General features: G+C 54.6%; 1 protein-coding gene across 1 annotated transcript in view; it reads right to left on the bottom strand.

The window, feature by feature from the left end:
* Window positions 1-22,390, bottom strand: part of ADCY5 (adenylate cyclase 5) — a 158,767-nt gene that overhangs the window by 52,608 nt on the left and 83,769 nt on the right. The window contains exons 2-4 of the mRNA XM_060150460.1: window positions 18,251-18,400; window positions 14,254-14,375; window positions 5-116 (exon numbers count right to left, since the gene is read on the bottom strand). Of these exons, the coding sequence (XP_060006443.1) occupies window positions 5-116; window positions 14,254-14,375; window positions 18,251-18,400 (384 nt within the window). The remainder of the gene's footprint in view (window positions 1-4; window positions 117-14,253; window positions 14,376-18,250; window positions 18,401-22,390) is intronic.

Raw genomic sequence — 22,390 nt, 5'->3', positions numbered from 1 at the left:
TCACTGCAGCCAGCTTGTCGAAGCGGGCGAAGAGCTCGTTGAGGGTCATGACGAGCTCCTGGGCAGTGCACTGGGACGCCAGGCTGGTGAAGCCCTCGATGTCAGCAAACAGGATGCTAGAGAGACAGGGGGCAAGACCCCCGTGAGGAAGGAAGGTCAGGGGGACGCAGCTGGGACCACCCTCCGCCTTAGGAGGGCTGCCAGCCAGCAAGAGTCCCGGGAGCTCCAAACGGCTGCTGGGGAGGGGAGAGAGAGAGCTGACGCTGGTGGTCTCTCCCAGCTGGTAGGGAAATGCCAGGCCAGCCCTCCTTTCTGTAACTCCCTGCACCCTCGCTCCCACCCAGGAGGAAAGGGGGGCCGAGGTGCGTGAGGCCGGGGGGCGTACGTCTGCCTGAGGCCATGCAAACAGGGCCTGCTCCCCTCACCCTCAGCCACCTCTCAGGCCTGCCCCCCGTTTGACCCCTGAGCAGCCCCCTCAAGGTAGCTGGGTCCAGGAGAAGGGTCTCTGGTTCATCTTGTCTGGAAAGTGTTTCAGGCCCTAATGGCGGCCGTACAGAGGTCTCACTTCCCAAACCCACACACAGGGAATCCAACCCCAGGCCCTCCATACCGAGGGAGTCCTCTAGAAGAGACAGAATAAAGAGGCCCAGGGAGGAGGGAGAGGAAGACACAGCCAGTAAGCGTCTCTGGAAGCCCCCCAACTTGTCCTGCCGGCTCCTTCGGCCTCATCCCCGGGGCCCTCGGGTGCACCCGCTGGTCCCTGCATCGCACGCTGTGATCTTTCATCTGTTCCCGAGACTGAACGTGTCTTCCTTTTCTTTCCAAACAGACTACGAGAGGTGAGGCCCCAGGGCCAGAATGTGTAAGGGCCCCGAGAGTTTTTTCTTAAAATGGACACAGAAATGCACTAACTCTTGTGGGCTGAGATGCTCCTGGTGGTTGGGCACGGGGGCTGGGGTTTCCGACCTGCCACCTCACTGAGCCCTCCAGGCAGCCCTGAAGGGGGGCCCGGTGGGCCCATCCCAGGATGAGGAGCCTTGGGGAAGAGCCACGGACGGTAGCTTGGGGGCTCTTCCCCACGGCCTCTGCTCTCTCCTCTGATCTACGCGGCTCCCGAGGCTCCGGACCGACAGTCTCGCTTCAAATTAGAGTGTAGAACTAAACACGCCTTGTCATTTTATTTGGAAAATGTGTGTTCATGCATTAAGCATATCTTTTCATTCTGCCGTCTGACATCCGGGGTCTTCCTGACCTGGGGAGCCTGCCTCTCCCAGGCCAGCCAGGTCCTAGAGATGGTCAACCACTCGCCTTGGAGTCCAGAGCCTCCCACTCCAGTCAGGTTCCCACACCTGGCCCACCACTCCCCTGCCCTACTCACCCCAGGGACAAGTGCCAGGTAACTCGGACAGTCCTACGCCTCAGAGCCCACCGACATTATTCAAACTAGCCAATCCCAAGCCTGCTTACCCTGCCTCACCCATTCCTTCCTGCAGAAACCACAACAGAGGCTCTAGCCCACGTTTCCCCTCACGCTGCCTCCTCACTGACCCCTGTGCTTCCCTGTATGGCCCCCCAGCCCATGGCGTAACGCATCCTCTCCCCTCCGGACCTGTGAGTAACAAACTATCTTTTCAGTGGCAGCCGTCTCCTGATCTGTTGGCCTCACCATACCTGGATAATAATAACACCTACATTTTAAAATAGTTGGACATTGTTCTAAGCACTTTACATGTATGAACTCATTTAAGCCTCACAACCACCCTTTGAGGTTGGAATCCTTTTCGAGGTAAGAAAACTGAGGCACAGAGAGGTCGAGTCACCTGCCCAAGGCCACACAGGCTCGTGTGGGTCCACGATCCAGGAGTTAAGCCAATAAGTGCTATGCTGTCTGTTGGCCCCATAGTCATCTTAAATGAGTAGAAGCACAGTTCACTGGTCGGGCATTGTATACGGGGCAGAGGGAGGTGGAGGGACAGGTGTGGGCTGCCGTAGGCGGGCAAGTACAGGACTCCATCGTGAGGGGACACGCTCTGCACCAGCTTACACGAGGGGAAGTGGGAGCGCATCTCGGGGCTTGGGCTAGGCAAGTACAAGCAAAGTACAGGAGGGCAGCCCCCAGGCCCTGAGCCCAGTGCTGTTTCCCGGCTCCGAGGCTCCTCTGGCCATCCTGACCCCAGTTCAGACCAGCAGACAAGTGCAGGAGGAAAGCCAAAGAGGGTGGGAGAAATGGGGGAGCTGGCAAGAGAGGAGACAAGTGAGGGGGACGGAAGGAAAGGTAAGGAGGAGGAGCAGAGACTGTCAGCCCACAGGACTCAGAAACCAGACAAGCAGCTCCAGAGTGGCAGCCACGGGGCCGGGGCTCAGAAGATGAAAGGGAGCCAGAGCCCCCATCAGGCTTTTGTTTTGTTTTGTTTTGTTTTTGTTTTTTTTTGCGGTACGCGGGCCTCTCACTGCTGTGGCCTCTCCCGTTGCGGAGCACAGGCTCCAGACGCGCAGGCTCAGCGGCCATGGCTCACGGGCCCAGCCGCTCCACGGCATGTGGGTTCTTCCCGGACCGGGGCACGAACCCGTGTCCCCTGCATCGGCAGGCGGACTCTCCACCACTGCGCCACCAGGGAAGCCCCCCCCCCATCAGGCTTTGAGGCCTGGTGTCTGGCAGACAGGCTCAGCACCCCGCCCGGGGGAGTCTGTGGGCATCCACAATGGTGAGAGAGAAGCACGTGAAGGGAAGCGGCCATGCTCCAGATGCTGACCCCGGCTCCCCAAGGACGTTCAGACCCCTAGCCCAGCCCACCAGCCACCTCCCTGGCTCTCAGTCTCTCAGGAGCCCCACCCCACCCGGGAAGAAGGGAAAGGTCTCTCCTGGTCTATGTGAAAGCACCATGACATAGTTGTTCTGGAAATTCTTCTTTAACTTAGATAATCAAAGCCAAGGGGAGTTGGGGTCAAGACAGCTGCTCCGGAGTCAAGAACACCTTTAATAAGTGTCAGTATTTCGAATGCAAAGCCGCAGGCACCAGGCCCAGCAGCTGTTCCACACTGGGTCCCAGGCTACAGAGCAGAAGCCTGGCTTTGGGGGCTGATGAGACGCCCCCCATGGTGGGAAGGAAAAAAAATCTCCAAACCCGGCAGAGGCAGGAACGCTACTGGGCAGGGTGACCCGCAGCACCAAGCCAGGGAGAAGAGGGAAGGAGGAAAAGCACGGGCCGCCCCTAGAAGCACTAGGCAGACGTGTGTGGACCAGGGCTCGGGGGCCTCGCTTCACTGAGCCCTGAGCCCTGCAGCTGCTTCAGCTCACCTAGCCACTCAGCCAGGATGGCCTCTGCCCGCCACATGTGGACATGGGCAGGCCTGCAACCCTTCTCCTTCTCCACAGGGACCTGGCTGGGCCTAGGAGAGCACTTTCTCCACTGCAGCTTTCATCTGCTAGACCAGTGGTTCTCAGAGCTGGTGTCCATCAGAATCCCCCTGGAGCTTTTATATGGAGAAGTCCCGCAGCCCCATCCCCAGAGATTCGGACTTCATCGGCCTGGGGTGGGGCTCTGCTATTGATTGGTTTTGTTCTCTTCTGTTCTGTTTTGTTTTATTGTAATCTTCCCTGGTGACTCTAATACGCAGCCAGGGTTGAGAACCAGGGTACTGGTTTAAATGTCACCTTCTCAAGGCTTCCTCCACCCTATTTAAATCTACAACCCCTCCCATATGTCTAAGTCCCTTATCTACTGTATTTTTCTCCATTGCACTTTTCACCATTTAATATATTATTTATTATTGTTGTTGTTATTTATTATCACGTTCCTGTCTGCCTCTCCCCACTAGAATGTAGTCTTTGAAGGAGGGATTTTTTGTTGTTCTTTTGTTTCTGGCTGCATTGGGTCTTCGTTGCTGTGCACGGGCTTTCTCTAGTTGCGGCGAGCGGAGGCTACTCTTCGTTATGCTACTCTTCATTGCGGTGCGTAGGCTTCCCATTGCGGCGCCTTCTTGTTGCGGAGCACAGATTCTAGGCACGCGGGCTTCAGTAGTTGTGGCATATGGGCTCAACAGTTGTGGATTGCGGGCTCTAGAGCGCAGGTTCAACAGTTGTGGCTCCGCAGCATGTGGGATCTTCCCGGACCAGGGCTTGAACCCGTGTCCCCTGTATTGGCAGGCGGATTCTTAACCACTGCGCCACCAGGGAAGTCCTGAAGTAGGGATTTAGTCTATTTCTTTCAATACCACATCCCGGCCCCTAGTACAATGTCTGGCACACAGAGGAACTGCTCAATACACAGCACAGAGTAGGTGCCTGTTAGTTTCCTAGGGCTGCTATAGCAAAGTACCACAAGCTGGGCCGCTTAAGACAACAGTCCTGGAGGCTGGAAGTCTGAAGTCAAGGTGTCGGCAGGGCCACGCTCCTCTGCGACTCTGGGTAGAACCCCTCCTTTCTTCTTCCTGCCTCCAGTGGTGGCTGTCAATCCTGGTGCTCCTCACCTTGCAGCTGTGTCACTCCAACCTGTCTCTGTCCTCATAAGGCGTTGTCCATGCGTATCTGTGTCTTTGCATGGCATTTTCCTCTTCCTATAAGGACACCACTTATATTGGATCAGGGGCCCACCCTCTCCAGCATGACCTCATCTTAACTTGATTTCATCCACAAAGACCCTATTTCCAAATAAGGTCACATTCACAGATACGAGGGGTTAGCACTTCAACGTATCTTTTAGGAGGGCACAGTTCAACCCACACAGTGTCTAATATATATTTGTTGAATGGAAGAGAATATTCATAGTGTAAAGCAAGGAAGAGGCAGGACCAGTAACTCCAGTAGCTCTTCCTTCTACCCCACTGGGCCTCTTGAGGTCCCAAGCACGTTATCTGAGACACGAGTGTGGGGAGCCCCGGGCCTGGCACCCAGCAGATATCCAGCAGTGTTCACGGGACAAACGGTAGAATAGTGATGGAGGCCAGGCATCTTCCTGGTCTGTGCCAGAGGACATCGGAAACAACATCCGTGTGGACGGGACCTCCAGGTGCCTTAGAAAGCCTGACCCTCCGGGACTTCCCTGGTGGCGCAGTGGTTAAGAATCTGCCTGCCAAAGAAGGGGACACGGGTTCGAGCCCTGGTCCGGGAAGATCCCACATGCTGCAGAGCAACTGAGCCTGTGGGCCACAACTAATGAGCCTGCGCTCTAGAGCGCGTGAGCCACAACTACTGAGCCTGCGTGCCACAACCACTGAAGCCCACGTGCCTAGAGCCCACGCTCCACAGCAAGAGAAGCCACTGCAACGAGAAGCCCGCGCACTGCAACGGAGAGTAGCTCCCGCTCGCCACAACTAGAGAAAGCCCGCGCACAGCAATGAAGACCCAGTGCAGCCAAAAAATAAATAAATTAATTAAAATTTAAAAAGAAAACAAAAAGAAAGGCTGACCCTCCCTCCAATCTGCTGGGACCTATTCTTCCGTAAAAGAAGTTCTTTCGACAGCTACTGAGGAATCAGGGAGGGGCAGGTTGCTGGTTCCCTTCCTTCAGGTGGTGTGACAGAGACCAGCAGCCAGGGAGCAGGTTGCTCCAAGCAAGGCTTCTAGCTGGTGCGGAGCTGGGACAGGTCCCACGTCTGAGCCCTGCAGCCTCTGCTCCACGCTGGTGGAGACTCTGCCACCTCCACATTCCCCCACCTCCTGTCACAGGCAAAGTCACACTCCTCTGCCTCCTCGGGGGAGGATTCTGCTTCGTGTCTGTCACTTCTGGAGGCTCCTCTGTTTTACGAGGCTTACCCAACGGCAGGCTGTCTGTTCTGCTGGCCAACATTGCCTGATCCGCTCCTTGGTAATTCCGAAGGCCATTTTACAACAGCGCGGGGCCCAGACACGTGGCAAGGTACTAATTCGTCGATTAGCTCCCACTTGAGAGCTTGTCTTGGCAACGTGATCAGGCCCTCGTGGTGGGTCTGCGGAAGCTGGGTAGGCCCGCTCCGGCTGTGCGCTCCTCCCTAATTGCCTGCCGTCCATCACTCGTGGTCGCCTGCATTCTGTTCCAGAGGCAGGAGCGGGCAGGCTCTTCATCCCAATTACCACAACAGGCCCTTCAGCTCTGTCGCAGCTTCAGCTCAGCCTTCCCACGTGCAGTTTTGGTTAAGTGCCTTTCCTCACTGTTGCTCCCTCTCACTGCCAACAGGCTCTAGGACTTATGGAACCGCCGGCATCTGATCCCGTTCCTGTGCAGAAGCCACATTCCATAGCATCTCTGAACAGCCAGGAGCTAGGGGCCTGGGCGGGCAGCAGCATGAGAACCCACCCGTCTGAACTCCAGCACTCCCCGCCTGGCACAGAGAGGGAACTTGAGAAATGCCAGGAAGCAAGCCATCCGTCCAGGTGGGCCCAGGAAGAGCAGGGGCCTGGGGAAACAGAGGTCATGGGGTGGGGGCCGGGAAGGGAGCATGGCAAGGTCTCAGCCCAACTCCTGGGACTGTGGGCCCAGAGGCAGCGGAAGGTTCTGGGGAAGCAGGGCAGGAAGTGCCCTGGAGGCCCCCAGTGTGTAGCTCGGGGAAGCCCAGCCACAAGCCAGGGGTCTCTTCCGGACCAAGAGGGCTGCCCCCTCAGCATCGCTCTATTTGCTCCAAGCCCTACCACCCAGAAAGCCACCCAGGTCCAGGCCCCTTGTAAGATAAAGGAGGGTCAGTGGGCCTCTGCCGTGCCCTAGGTGAGCAACACAGTCAGGTGTGGTCCTATTACCACCCGGCTGAGAATGGGCTCCAGACGACTGGACATTTTCTGAGGGGTGGTGGAAAACGATCAGCGGGGCATCTGAACTGGGAGCAGCCAGAGGACCAGCCTGAGGACACAGGCTGCGAGAGGCAAAGGGGGAAAGCCAGCGAGAGGATGCTGAATACACTGGGTACACTTCCACCTACACGGAGAATCTGCCCTGGGACAGCCGTGCCCTCTCCACTCCCACAGAGACGGGACACCTTCCTTCAGGAAGCAGAGGGTTCTGTGACAAGCCTGACCACCAGGACCAGGTCCAGGGGGTCTGGGATCAAGGTATGTCCTGGGATCCCCACTGCCGGCCTCAGGGCCTCCTGCCGACCCCATTCCAACGCCCCAGCGCCTCGCTCTTATTTCTGCCCACCGAATCCTACTCCCCCCACCCAGACAATGAAGCCCTACGGCACTTGCAGGCTTTCTGTTTCCAGAGTCTGGGGAAACGCTTCCTTAAGGAGAAACACTGAAGGGAGGGGAACTGCCCCAGAACCAAGCCGCAGTCGGGACCTCTCAGTGGTGAGAAGATGGGTGCTTTTGATTTTCTTCTCATGCTGCTCTTATTTTCCACTTTTTCTATAAAGAACCTACATCCTTTGTATAATAAAAGTGTTAATTTTTAAAAGATGGAAAATAAATCACATTCTTCTTTCAGGCCTTCTGAAAGAAGATTCTAACCCTTCCATCTTCACGATGCCTTCTTTGACTCACCCTGCCCAGAATCAGCCTTCTTAGGTCTGAATTCTTATTAGAATCAGAATCACAAAGCACAACTGATTCCAGCTGTTTCCAAGATAGCCTGACATGTTTAACTGGTCAGTGACCCCTGTGCCCCAACTTCTCTCTCTTCTAGTTTCCCCAGGGCCCCCCATTTTGAGTCCAGAGCAGTGCTGGCTCCATTCCCCACTGATCCCCATTCTGTGTCCCAGGACAAACTCAGGTCTGTTGTCAAGACCCAATCCCAGGCAAGGATGCGAAGAAACTGGAACCTTTGTGCACTGCTGGTGCAGAGGTAAAATCGTGAACCACTACGGAAAACAGTATGGGGCTCTTCAAAAAGTCAGAAATAGAATTACCATGTGATATAGCAATTTCACTTCTAGGCATATACCCAGAAGTTTGAAAGCAGGGACTCAAGGAGATATTTGTGCACCCATGTTCATAGCAGCACTGTTCACAATAGCCAAGAGATGGAAGAAACCCAAGTGTCCATCTACGGATGCACAGATAAACAAAATGTGGTGAATACATACAATGGAATATGATTCAGCCTTCAAAAAGTAAGGAAAACATGATACATTCTATAACATGAGTGAACCTTGAAGACATTTAGTGAAATAAGCAAGACACAAAAGGACACATACTGGATGATCCCATTTAAATGTGGTACCTGGAAGTAGCCAAATACACAGAAAGTGGAATGGTGGTTGCCAGGGGCTGGGGGGAGTTGAGGAATGGGGAGTTAGTATTTAATGAGTAAAGAGTTTCAGTTCTGCAAGATGAAAAGACTTCCGGAGACGGATGGTGGTGACGGTTGCACAACAATGTGAATGTTCTTAATACCACTGAACTGTACACCTAAAATGGTTAAAATGGCACATTTTATACTATGTATATTTTACCACAACGAAAATAATTAATTAATTGATTGACTGATTGAAAGAAAAGACCCAACCCCAGCGGCTCCAGCTGGGTCGTCAGCCACGTTCCCAGAGCACCCGGCTCAGCCCTACCTCACTGGTGAGGGCTGGATATTCCTTAAGGGGCAAGCATGGTGTCTTTTCCATCTCCTCTTGAGTCATGTCTGGCACACAGTAGCAGCTCAATCAATGTTTGTGGAATGAATGAGAGGATAATATAAGACCACTTATATCTATAATTGATACAGAAGATGACAAGAAAAGAATACTTTTCTTAATATCAAGCCGGAGACAGGAAAGCTGCATGTTTGTGGGCCACGCCTCTCGTCCATCCGCTGGCTGGGGACATGGGGAGGTAAACATTTTCAGTCTCTGCCCACAGGGTGCACAATCGCCCACGGGTATCAGAGCATCGCAGACGTTGCGGAGTGGTCATTATAATTCAGAACCACGCCGTAGCTGAGCCAGACGCCCGGAGTGACCTGGGGACGCAGCCAAGCCCTTGAAGGAGACAGGAGAGGAGCCGATAACCTTAAAAGGGGGAGGCTGGGGAGAGACAGGGAAAGAAGGGAAGGGCGGGGGAAGGGCAGCCCTCCCCAGACTCTGCTACACCCACCCTGTGTAAGGCGAAGGTGTAACCTCACTTCCACCCCCGGGACAGCAGCTCCTCTGCCAGGCCCCCAGCTCCAGCCCCACAGGGCTCCTGGGTCTCTGAGAATGAGGCTCTCATTCAAGCCAGTGAGTCAAGACTGCACCCCGCCCCACCCCAGCACTCCTTCAGCAGAGGACCAGCGCCCCCTGGAGGAGGTGGCCTTCTCTCCACCCCCACAGAGAGCAGAGTCTGGAATGATCCCACCATGCAACCTGTAAAACCTAAGGGCTCCAGCGTACTGGCCAATCAGGTACAGGTCTTTCTCATCCAGCAGGGACCCTTGCGGAAGCAGGGGACCCTTCAGTACCCTCTCAGGCCTGGCTGGGTGTTCCCTTCCTCCTGAAACCTCTGGGGTTACCTGACCTTGACGCTCACCTGGTAGCCTGCCCAGGAGCCTGCTCGGCTTCCGCAGGGCAGTGTGCAGCCACCTCCTGGGCCTGGTGCTTCCCACACTGAACGCTGTAGCTGCCCTACCCTTCCAGCACCCCTGCAAGAAGCCCCAGGGCCCCCCTCCTACAGGCTCTGCTCCTCAGGGACTGAGAGGTGGGCTGTCTAGCACCATATTCTGTCAGAATGCAAAGTCCATGTCGCCAGGTCACTACCCCGACTCCCCATGTGATGCATCCCCAATTTACTAATTAACCTGTTGTTTGTGTGTCCTCCCAAACAGAAGAGGAGCTTCCCCATGACAGAGACAGTGTCCCTCCCCGGCCCATTGCCAGCACGGTCCTGCCTCTGGCTAAGCGTCTGAGAGCACAGCTGGTGATTCCCAGCGATGGAGGTAGAGGTGAAACCTCTGCTGAATGGATGAATGGAAGGACATCACCATTCCCATGTCACAGATGAGGAAACCGAGGCTTAGACTAGGTGACCTGCCCAAGTGCCCACAGCTACTAAGTGGCAGAGCGGGGAGTGAACTAGCCTGCTCAACAAAGACACTCATCTTCCTCCACAATGGTGACCTCTTGGCAGGGGGAACCCGGTGGCACCTGGGTTCTGGCTGCATCAGTACCTTTACTCTGCTCCCTCATGTGGTACGTCCTCTGGGTGTCCCTTCCTCCAACCCCCATCTCCCTCCCCTCAGAGCAGAGCGCCAGGAGCCCCCAGCCCAGAACAGCCTCCGCTGACATGTCCCGGAGGCCCTTGTCCCAGGAGTAGGGACAGCACGGCCCCCCTCTCACCCTGGCGCTGTGGCCGCAGCAGGGCCAGATGTCTGGGGGGAGGGCAGGGTAGGCAGGAGGGCTCTCAAGTCACAGGTCTGAATCCAGCCATGGCCCCAGCCCCAACTGAGCTGTCCAGCAAGGGGGGCTGAAACATCTCCACCCGACACATCAGACAGCAGAGGCATCTGGGGGGCTCCACGGGGGTCTTGCGGGTTCCTTGGCCTCTGGCCTGCCTCAACCCACAGCCAGTGGTGGCCCAGCACCAGAGCATCCAACAGGCCCCCCGGAATCCTGAGAATTGTATACTGTGCAATGATCCTCCTCGGGGCCTGGGGAGAATGAGGCCACGGAAAGTGATGGGCACCTGTCTGTCCCCCTTCCCTGCCCAGGCCAAACTCTCTGGCCACCCATTAGTCTCTTCTCTCCCTTAGATCCAGGCCCATACTGTCACACCTCAGAGTTGATTTATTTTTCTTGGGGCCTTGCTCTCAGTGGGGTTAGAGAACAGCATGTCATCACCCTGTCTAAATATTACAACTCCACAGAGAATTGACGAATGTGACTCATCACCCTTCCACTCCAGATTGAGAATCCCCAGGCCTTTCTTTGCTGATAGGAGTGTGGTAATAACCATAATAATAACAGTAACAATAGCTGCTCCCAATTAGTGAACACTTGTTCGGTGCCAGATATTGTGCTAAGCGCTTTCCTCATATTATTCCATTTACTGTTTTTCTTTTTTTTTAAATAAATTGATTTATTTTATTTTTGGCTGCGTTGGGTCTTCATTGCTGCGCACGGGCTTTCTCTAGTTGCGGTAAGTGGGGGCTACTCTTCGTTGAGAAGCACAGGCTCTAGGTGCACAGGCTTCGGTACTTGTGGCTCGCGGGTTCTAGAGCGCAGGTTCAGTAGTTGTGGCGCACGGGCTTAGTTGCTGCGTGGCATGTGGGATCTTCCTGGACCAGGGCTCGAACCTATGTCCACTGCATGGGCAGGCGGATTCTTAACCACTGCGCCACCAGGGAAGCCCTTCATTTCCTCTTTAACAAACCCTGTTAAGTAGGTACTTTTCCTATCCTATTATGCAGATGAGGAAACAGGTTCAGAGTGGCTCAATGCCTGTAACTTGCCCTGGCCACACAGCAGAGCCAGAATGACATGAAGGGCCGCCTTGCCTAGGGCCCCAGGGCTAATCACTGGACCCTGAGCCAAGCCCCAAAGTGCATTTCTACACTGTGATGTCATCCCTCCACCTACTACTCAACCCCCAACCCCAGCCAAAGGTTCAGCCCAAAACCAGAGACCAGAGCAAGCAATGTGTTTCCACCAAGAGCAGCACGCGGAGGCTGATGAAACAGGGAAGGGGCCCCAGCGGGATATTTGCATATGATTGCTTGCGGCTGGCCTCTGATGTGTACCAGCCACCCCTAGTCCTGGCAATTTCAGAGCCAGAATTATGTCTGTCCCCGTGAAAATGATGGCATCTTAGCTCTTCTGTCCTTTCATCTCTTTCCTGATTGCTCTTATTGATCCTGAGCGCATTCTAGAACAGACAATCCCCACCCCCCATGGCTGGGTCTGATTCTGATTCTTGCCGTGCCGATGCTCTAGCCACTCTTGTGATTCTTGTATTGACCCGAAGTCACAGCCTTTGTGGGAGTGGAGGGGGGAGGGGGTGTCACCCAGAAGGTGGGCCACTCTGTAGGGCAGTCACTGCGGAAGAGGCCTGAGTCAGCCTCTCTGACCAAACCCTTTTGCTGGAGGGCTGTGGGCCCAAGAGCCAGCACCAGAGGGACGGGAAGTGAGACGAAGCCCCCCATTTGGGAGGACAGAGGGGTGAGAGGGCAAGGTACTGGACAGAGATGCAGAGGAGGCCAGACGTGGCAGCCGTGCCAGCCAAGCCAGGCTGAGAACCTGTGCCTTGAGCGCCAGACGGTTCCTGAGTGGTGAATTTTCTGGATTTCCTTTGGGTTCCACTTTTTAGTTTAGTAAATCTGCTGAAAGCTCTGCTGTGCTAAGAGCAATCAAGGAAAGCACCTTCTGTCCATGCTCTGCCTGGAACAGAGCAATGCCAGGGCCAGCAGCGTGGTGAAGACGGGACCGAGAGAGAAAATTCCAAAGGGCGGAGCTCAGGGGTTTGTATGTGTTGGGTCCACCTGGCGGGTCACTCCTTCCCACCTGAACTTTGGACCTCTGGGACTTGTTCTGATAAATAAGGCTGTTTCTTTACATGTCCTAAGGTGGGGCCCCCCAGATTTGAGGGGCAGCCAGCAGACAGGAAAGGCCCCGTGGCTCCTGAGTCGCACACACGCAGGTGGGAAGCCAAACCTCTCTCCTCCTCTCCTCTGAGTCCCTCTTCCCTGAGGGCTCCTCAAGCCTCCTTCCTACAGAGTCATCCACAAACCCCTTCTGCTGGCGTATGAAATAAATCTGTCAAGTAGTCAGACCAGGTAAAAACTCCAATACCAAAAAGCTTTCTGGGGGCGATTCCCTCACTTAACCAGTTATGGATCTTGGACAAGTTAATCTCTGTGCCTGTTTATTCACCTGTTAAAAGGAGATAACAATAGTACCAACCTCTTATATTTGTTGTGGGGATTAAGCGAATATACAAAAGCGCTTAGAACAGTGCTTGGGTTAAAGAAAGCTCTATACAAGCATTAACTATTGCCAGTGATTATTCCACCATGTGAGGACAGAGGCAGATGTGACGAGCCGAGGATGGAGACCTCGCATCAGCACCACCTACCGAGGCCTGGACCCCACCTCCCTCTTGAGGTGAGCCCGCAGCCCCTCGGGACACCTCCTCGGCGTGGAGACTCGGCCAGGGCAGCTTTCTTCCTGAGAGTCTGAGGCTGCTGCTGGCCACACTCTCCCTGCCTGACAGTGGAGTGTGGGTGGGCGTCATGGGGCTGGGATACTCTGAAAACTGAGGACAAATATATTGTCCAGGTACTATTTTCTCCCAAAGGCTTCAAATCTGTCTTGGGAGTTGGATGGAGGACACACGGGCAGAATCGGCAGTGTCGGATTCCAGGGCACCCTGGGGACTGGGCAGCTCTGTCCACTCTGCAAGACAACACATGCCCTCCCCACTCCTGCTGCCATCAGCCTCACCTCGAATGTGTGTATTTGTGTGTGCGTGCACGTGCACCCACGCACAATAATTTGTATTATTCTCTTTAACCCAAACTTGAAAATTCAGCCCAAACCTCCAAAATGTCCTCTTTACACCAACCTTAGAGGACTCATGGGTCCTAGGAAAACTCGCCCAGGGAGGAAGCAACCCTCTCGAAGGCAAACGCAGCAGCTCCTTTTCTGGGCATGTGGGAGAATTAGCAGGCTCTCCAGGAAGCCATGCTGGATGAAGGCCACTGCGTCGCTTCATGTCCCCGTGGAACACAGAGGCAGATTTTGCACTCTGTTAATCTACATCTGTTTGCTCGTCCCTGCTGTCAGAGCTTCCGTCTAGGGAAGCCACAAACACGCACTACAAGGAGCGTGGGCTTCAAGGTGGGCCGACCTGGGCACACACCGCTTTACCACTCCTGGCTGAGTGACCTTGGCCGGGGGTCTTAGCCATTCTGAGCTCAATCTCTAAACAAGGGATGTTAATAAGGGTCCCCACCCTGCAGGGTTGTCAGCCTCCTGACAGGATTAGCAGCGAGGTGGATAATGCCTGGTACAGTGCCTGGCACACACTGGCTTAGAAGGCATGGAGGCTGCTGGATGGTGGTGAAGATTGAGACAATGATGGTGACATGTGGGTCCCAAGTCTGTACTTTCTGTCTCCCTTGTTAGGCTAGGAGTTTCCCCAAGAGCTGGTGGTGTTGCTTTCTCCTCCCTCCTCCTTGCTGCGGCCTCACCTCCTCCCCACCGATACTAATTCACTTAACAGACCTAGAGGGGCAGGGCTGGGGTGCCCCAGACAACACACGTTCCAAAGCCACCAGACCACCCCGCTGGGCTGTGCCCTCGTGAAGGGGAGGGAAGGGACATGTCACCTCTTTTGGGGTTCAGTCTTCCCACCCTGCCTTTGCCCCCAAGCCTCACCCCTACCTCACGTTGTCATGTTTCTGGATGTAAATTTTATGGAACATCATATCCTCCTGTTTGGCATTGATGTCTGCTTTCATCTCCATGGCAACGTGACGGGGAAGGACAGACAGCAGGAGCCGCTCCTGGGGAGGGAAGCAGATGCTTTCATCACAGCTCCTCCCCCTGCCTGGCAGTCCCCTCCCCTCCCCAGGCTTCACTCCTCCCCACCTGAGCCCCCACCCACAGGGCCCTGGAAAACTTTTCAGCTCTCTGGAAACTCATGGAGCTAACGCTTGTATGTGCTGGGTGTGGAGTCATGCCCCAGGGCTACCTGGCCCCCATCTCCCTGGGACAGCTCCTGGTTCTTCCGCGTACCTGGGGAAAAGTACTCCTGGTGAATCTGTAGTACCAGGCACCTGGGGTCAGAATCCTGGGTGTCACCTGAGACTTTGGGCAAATGACTGAACTTCTCTGAGCCTCCAGTTCCTTATCTATAAATAGGGATGGGGTTGTTGGGAGCTCTCGATGAGATTCGTTCAGTCACCAAATATTCACTGAGCACCGCCCATGTTCCTGGCGTCATGCCGGGTGCCAGGAGAGAGAACCGTGAACAAGACGGGCAAAGTTCCTCCTTCACGAATTCCCAGTCTTGTGGGGCTACAGGTACTACAGAGCACTGAGCAGGGTGACCTGACGCAGGCTGGGGAGAAGCAGGGTGGTCACAGAAGGCTTCGTGGGCACCAGAGGATGACCTGTGACGGAGGGGGCTCCATTTCGACGTAGGGGATGGTGGCCCAGGAGGATGGGAAAGCTTGCCGACTTTGAGAAACCAAGAAATTAAGACCGGCTGAAGGAGAGGTTGGAGAAAAGCCAGGCGAGGGGCCAGGGCCACCCTGTGAAGTTGGGTAGGGTCATGGCAGCCCTTGATGGGGTCTGGACTTGGCCCCCTTTCTGTGTTCTCCTCCGGGGCCTGCCTGCTCCAAGAGGTCCAACCTCTACCTGCACCCTCTGTAGCCCCCTCCCCACACCAGGAGCTCTGCCAGGCTCGCTCACGAATCCTCTCATCTGGAGCCTTTCCTCCTGGCGGTCTCCAGCCGTCCTCATTCTCTCTCCACTCCTTCAGCACCGGAAGCTGGGCCGCTCTCTCACGTGGCCCTAAGACTCTTCTGCTGCTCCCCTCCCTCCTCCTGGCCTCTGGGAGCAAGGTTTCCATCAGCGCCTCCGCTGCTCACCTCCCACACCCACTGCCTCGGCCGGCTGCCCGCCTTATGTCTTGCCACCGGCAGATGACGTCATGCCCACACCATGCTCACCATGCCCCCGATGGTCCTTCTTCTCAAGTTCCCTGCCTTTGTCCATGGCACCCCCGTCCTCCTGATCACGAAGGTCAAGGCCTTGCTCCTCAACTAGAATCACCATCCTCAAGTACTGCTGCTAACCTACCTCGGGCTCAGCACTCTCCCAGGAGGAGGGTCCTGGCTCCAGCTTCCAGCATCCCCTTGCCACCCTGGGCCTTCTTACAGACCCCCTGATCACTCTGCATTTCAATGTCAATGTTCTGTTACTGGGGTCTCCTGAGGGTGGGAACTGCGTCTTGTTCAGCTCCAGAGCTGACAGCCTTATGCTTAGCAAACTCTAGTGGACTAGTGAGGAATGGTGCTCTCTGTGGGCTAGTCTGGCCACCCCAGACATCAGTGCACACGGCCATTAAAGGCCGTTTCATATTTACTGAACTCTCAGTGAACAGCTACTGGTGATAAAAATATCAATACAAGCTAAAGGACAATTCTGTGGAAATACAGGATGACTGGGAGAAAGTGTGCTACAAATTGTATAGATTCATGAGAGACCTTCCTACATTTATAACTAGCCCTGGGGCTGAGGGCCAGGACGAGTGGGCAGGGGCTGGCTGGGGAACAGTGCTGAGTCCCCTCGTCAGGGGGCACCTGGGAGCATCCTCAGATCTAAGAGCATCCTTTCCTGCAGAGGGCAGGGGAGGCCTGACTCTGGGCCCCGGCTCGGTGAGGAGTGCCTGTCCCCTGGAAGCATGCCTCCCTCCCCAGTACCTTGGCCTGAAACATGGTATGGCAAACATATTTTCTCCCCCAAATCCCTGTGGAATTTCTGGAATGTCCAGCCTGGCCAGGGCCAGTGCAAGTAAACTGTGAGGCACTGTAAATGCTAATTTTTTTTTCTTTTTTTTTTGCGGTACGCGGGCCTCTCACTGTTGTGGCCTCTCCCGTTGCGGAGCACAGGCTCCGGAGGCGCAGGCTCAGCGGCCATGGCTCACGGGCCCAGCCGCTCCGCGGCATGTGGGATCTTCCCGGACCGGGGCACGAACCCGTGTCCCCTGCATCGGCAGGCGGACTCTCAACCGCTGCGCCACCAGGGAAGCCCTGTAGATGCTAATTTTACTGGAGAAGGGACAGGACCCAGGAGTGAGGGGGAACATTCCCTAATCCAGAGGGGAAGGAAGGTATCCTGATCTCACGTGAGAGATGCTGGGGTCTGGAACAGGGATGAGAGGGGGGCTTTTGAGGCAGGTAGGAGCTTGGGGGTGAGCAGGGTGCAGAGAGGTGAGGTAAGTTTGTCAAGAGGAGACAGTGGGAAGACTCAGGGACACCCCTGGGGACAGGTTTCATTCAAGAGGCTGGACCTGGAGCCCAGATGGGGCTAAGAGAGCACATGGGAAGGCCAGGCCTCAGACTGGACTGCCTGAGCTGGGGACTTAGCCAGGCACAGCGGCCGGGCGCGGGGCTGGAAGGGAAGCAGGGGCAGATGGTGACTGGGGGAGGGCCTGGAGAGGCTCAGCAGAGCTCTCCCCCCGGCTCAGCCATCTGGATGCCACCAGCCGTGGGCTGAATCCAGACAGAGGCAGAGAGGCCCTCACACTGTGGCAAACTCTGTGCTCGTGGGGTGTTCACAGCGCACACGCCGTGCTGGGCGGGAGGGCACAGATGACTACTGCCGTCCAGGCCTCCGGTTCCCTGTCCTCACGATTGAAGGCAGACCTCCGTGTTTACACCTGTCGTCGGCCGACACGGTGTGCAGCACAGAAGAGGACTCCTCCTCCAGTGTTCGTGCAGGATTTGGCAAGACACGAACCTAAGAAGAGAGGGAGGCCCCTCCGCTTTGGAGTAACCTTATCTCTGAGAGCCGGGACGAGTCCAAGCCCAGTGGGAGCCCCAGCACCCTGCTGACCTGCCCACTCTCCCCCGGGGTCTCCCTCCGGGCCTGCTGTCTGGGAGCCATGCACAGTCTCAGAGATCCCAACTTCTATCTGGTTCACACACAGGAGAAGACACAGTGGTGAGCCAGCCAGACCTGAACCCCAAACAGGACACCCCCAGGATGCCAGGCAGGGAACCCTGACAAGTCCTCAGTCCTTGCCCTGCCTCAGCCAGAGGAGTACCCAGGGGCAGGTCCCTCTGCCCGGGGCTCACGGGGAGAAGCCCCCGAGTCTGTGAGCTGCATGAATGGCCTGCCTCCCGGCCCAGGAGTCTCCGGAGGGTGAGGGTTAGGGTGAGACACAGTCGTCTTCCTTTCTCTGAACTAACCAAACCCCAGAGATCATCACAGAGGAAGTGCCTAGTGAGGGTGTCACAGGGGCTGACAGCTTGGTCTCCTCTCCTCCCCCCTCCCCCCTCGCCTGGCGGGCACCTTGATCCCAGGAGGGAATGCTGATGCTCTCACCACCCCAACTCATCAGCCCCGGGGGAGAGGCGGAGGGCTGCTTCCTGCCGCCCGAGCTGCTTGGTTTGCTTGCAAACCCCAGGGAGACTGAGGACGCAACAGGCAAGGGCAGGGCTAGAGCTGGTGCTCCAGAGCCGCCCCTAGAGCATTCCCACAGAGCCAGGAACTCTGGGCTCCCTCCAGGGGAAACGTTCCCCATAGGCTGGGCACGCCCCCAGGGAGGCGGGGCTGGACAGCTGCCCTGAGCACAGCTGGTGGGCAGGCAGCAGCTGGGCCGAGGAAGGCTCCCTGCCAGCTGTGCTCAGGGCAGGAGGGCCTCACTCACCTGCTGCTGGTTCTCCCGCTGCGAGTGCAGCCGAGCCTGGATGCACTCCCGGGTCTCCTGGAAGGCCTGTCTCTGGGAGACCTCAGCCGGGTAGTGGGTGCAGACGCCCACGATGTTGGTGCAGGAGAAAATGAGGACATTGGAGACGAGCTGCAGAGGGAGAGAGGAGGACACGGAGCTCAGGCCTGGAGCAGGCACCAGGCACTGGAGCCTCAGCCATGACCCTCCCAGTCCCAGAGCTCGGAGCCCCCCGGGCCCCACGGTAGCAAACACACACCTAGCTGCCCGCAAACAAATGCCAAGGGCACCCACCCACAGCCAACTGCTGGGAGTAGCCAAGTGTCATCAGTCAGGCTCTCTGATGTCCTCAGAGGCTAAAGCTTGGCTGGCCTGTGACAGGATATGGCCCCAAGGATGCTGAGTCACTGAATACTCGCACTGGCCGTGTCCACGGTACCAAAGGCTAAAAGGTTAGGTGTCTTGGGGACGCTGTGACAGAGCTGTGTGTGTTGGGGGTGGCAAGGGCTCGGCAGGGAAGGCTCCTTGAGGGGGACAGGGTTTCATTGTTTGAAAGTGCGACAGGGTCCACGTAGGACAAAGGGCTGCTCTTCCACAGAGAGGCCTTAGCTGGCTCTTCCCCAGGAATCAGCTCCAAGAAGCAAATACTTGCTGATACCCAGCACTGCGTGAAGTCCTCTGGGGACTGAGGGAAGGATGAGGTCCCTGGCCAGCAGGGATGTGTCCACACAGGTCTCATCTCTTTCTCTGCACCAGCACCAGGGCCTCCTGACGACCCCACCAGCACACCTGTTGGCAAGCACCCACCATTACCCCCAGTCCTCACGGATGCCCTCCTCGGTGCAGACAGAGATGTGTGTGGAGAAAGACCACTGTCCCTCGGGTCAGAGACAAGGCTGCAATTCTTTTGAAAGCAATACTTACTGAAAAGCTAAGGGAAAACACAACTCAACCCACAAAAGCAGGGTTGACGTAGCACATTCCAGGTCCTGGCAAAGGTACTGTTTGCTCAGAACTTCTCTTGGCAGGTACAGCTCCTGGGGTATCTGGGTAAACAGATCCTGGTCCTGCCCTTGCCTCAGGCCACACCGGACAGAAGCCACACAGAGGCTCAGCTTTCTAGACCTCAATCACTCCCTCCAAACATTTAGTTCTTAGTCCCAACTGCAGAGGGGGAGCCCAGGCCGACCCCTGCGCCTCCCGCTGCGGCTCCTCCAGCCCGCAGGAGCCCTGCACTGGTCTCTAGTCCACTTGTCTGTTGGGATCGCAAAGGGCCTCCCTCTGGGACTTCAGCTGCCTGGCAGCGACTCTTCTTCCGGGGTGTCTCTGGACCTAGAGGTCCTGTCCTTGGCTCTGCTCTGCATTCTACCTGAAGGCTTTCCCCAGTCCAGCTCTGAGGTGGCCCTGACCTCCACCCAGGCCCAGAGCCATGTGGGCTCCATACCAGATGTGCTGCCGTCTTTCCCTGGAGACATCCTATACCATGTCTGTCCCAGTCCATGCACAGAAAGAGACTTCTCCTCTCCCGTCTCAGTCTTGCTCTCTCCTCGGCTACAAAAACATTCTGATTTTCTGGCTGAAGGACACTGTGGGCTCCCCTCAAGCACCTCCTGGCTCCCCTCCAGATGCCTCCCTGAGGACCCTTCAGGGAAGGGGCAAACTCAGATTACCAGCTCCACAGCTCCACCAACTCAGCTGCTCACTCCCGGCGCCCCCACCCCAACCTCAGCCACCCCCGAATCCTACCACTGTCATCTTATGTAAACGCACTGCAGAGAAAAACCCCAACCTATTTATCACAAGCAAAGAAGACCCCTGCTCTACAGAAGCTTACAGTCCAGTTGAGGAGATAAGCGGTCAAGACTGACAGAGAACCAGCAACAGGAAGCAGAAACTGACTCATGCCAAGCAAGAGGGAGCGGAAGAGAGCACAGAGTGAGGAGAGACCGCTGGGCAGGCCCGGGCTCCCTGGGCCTGCGGTTAGGGCCATGTTTGCCGAGGCTGGCAGACGTAAGAAAGGGCGTCCCTGGAGAGGGCATCCAGGAAGCTCAGGCTTGCGAGGTACTCAGGGTCCTTGAGTAAACAAGCCAGGCTCTCTGATCCTGAGGGCAAGTCCACAGAGAGGAGCTGGAGCTGGAAAGGCAGACTGGAGCCAGAATGAAGAGGCATCTGCATGTCAGGCTGAGAAGTGCTGGCACAATCCTACAACAGGAGCCACGAACACTGCCGAAGCAAAGAACGGCAGGATGAGCACACGGCTTCAGGAAGGTTCATGGGGCAAGAGGAATGCAGCGCGTCGAGAGATGGGCCAGGAGGCCACCACTGAAGCCCAAAGCATGAGGGAACAAAGACCTACATGAGGCTGGGGGCTGGCAAGGCAGAGCCGACTCAGAAAGAAGAGCCCCCAAGGGCAGGGAAGAAACAGACTGCAGCCTGCAGTAGGAAGCAATGCAATGACTGTGAAGGGAGAGCCCAAGGGCACACCTCCTGGAAGTCGCTGGGGACCACTGCGAGAGGGCTAAGGAGAGAGAAGGAGAGGAGGAGGTGGAGGTGAAGGTGCAGGCTACAGGGAATTCTGAAGAATGTTCTCTTTAGGGGATAGCTTTTGAAAGGTGAGAGGAAGGTGCCGGATGATAAAAAAAGGAGTGAGGAGAAACCGGAAAGGAGAATATGAAAAGTTACCCTCAGACAGAATAATGCAGCATGATGATGCAACATGGCCACGAATGGAAGGCTGTTTCAACATCAAAAATCAATGTAATTCACCACATTAACCGACTAAATAGAAAACCATATGGTTATTTCAATAGTTACTGAAGAAGTATTTGACAAAACTTAACATCTATGCAAGATGTTTAGTTTAATTTAATTTTTTTATTTTTTTGGCCGCACTGTGCAGCATTGGGATCTTGGTTCCCCCACCAGGGATCGAACCAGTGTCCCCTGCCCTGGAAACGTGGAGTCTTAACCGCTGGACCACCAGGGAAGTCCCTATACAAGATTTTTTTTTTTAACTCCTAACAAATCAGGAATAGAAGGGAAATTGCTCAATCCTGGTATATGCCAATCAATGGCATATACAAAAACCTATAGCTTACATCATACTTAATGGTGAAAGACTGAATGTTTTCCCCTAAGATCAGGAACAAAGCGAGATTGTCCTCTCTCATTACATGTATTCAACTTCATATTGGAGGTCCAAGGCCATGCAATAAGAGAAAAAAATAAAATGCATACAGATTGGAAAGAAAGAAATAAAACTGTCTGTATTTGCAGATGACATGTTTGTCTGTGTAGAAAATCCCAAAGAATCTCCAAAACAGCTACCAGAATTAATAAGCAAGTTTAGAATACAAACATACATGATCACAGGAAACAAAGTCAACATACAAAAAAGCAACTGTATTTCTACAGGCAAGCAACAATCAGAAGTGAAATTTTTTTAAAGTGCCATTTATATATCACCAAAACTATGAAATATTTATCCATAAATCTAACAAAATATTGCAAACCTGTTCACTGAAAACTATAAAACACTAATGAAAGAAATTTTAAAAGACCTAAATAAATGGAGAGACATACCATGTGCACGTATTGGAAAACTCAGTATTGTTCAGATGTCAATTCACCCCAAATTGATGTATAGATGCAACGTAATCATAATCAAAACCCAACCAGGGTTTTAAAAAGAAATTGACAAGCTGACTCTAAAATTTATATGGAAAAGCAAAACAACTAGCATAGCCAAAACAATTTTGAAGAAGATGAACCAAGTTGGAAGACTCATACTACTCAATTTTAAGACTGACTATAAAAGTACAGTAATTAATCTAGTGCAGTACTGGCCTAAGGATAGAAATATAGATCAATGGAATAGAATTGAGAGTCCAGAAATAAACCCTTACATTTATGGTTTGCTGATTTTTAACAAGAGTACCAAGACAATTCAATGGGAAAGGAATAGTCTTTTTAGCAAATGATACTGAGATAACTTCATATCCACATGCAAAAAAATGAAGTTGTACCTCATAACTCATACCATATACAAAATTAACTCAAAGTGGATCAGAGACCTAAACATGAGAGCTACAGTTATAAAACTCTTAGAAGAAAATATAGGAA

The sequence above is a fragment of the Lagenorhynchus albirostris genome, chromosome 5 (assembly GCF_949774975.1).
Source record: "Lagenorhynchus albirostris chromosome 5, mLagAlb1.1, whole genome shotgun sequence".
NCBI lineage: Eukaryota > Metazoa > Chordata > Mammalia > Artiodactyla > Delphinidae > Lagenorhynchus > Lagenorhynchus albirostris.
This window is presented reverse-complemented; position numbering and strand designations above follow the sequence as displayed.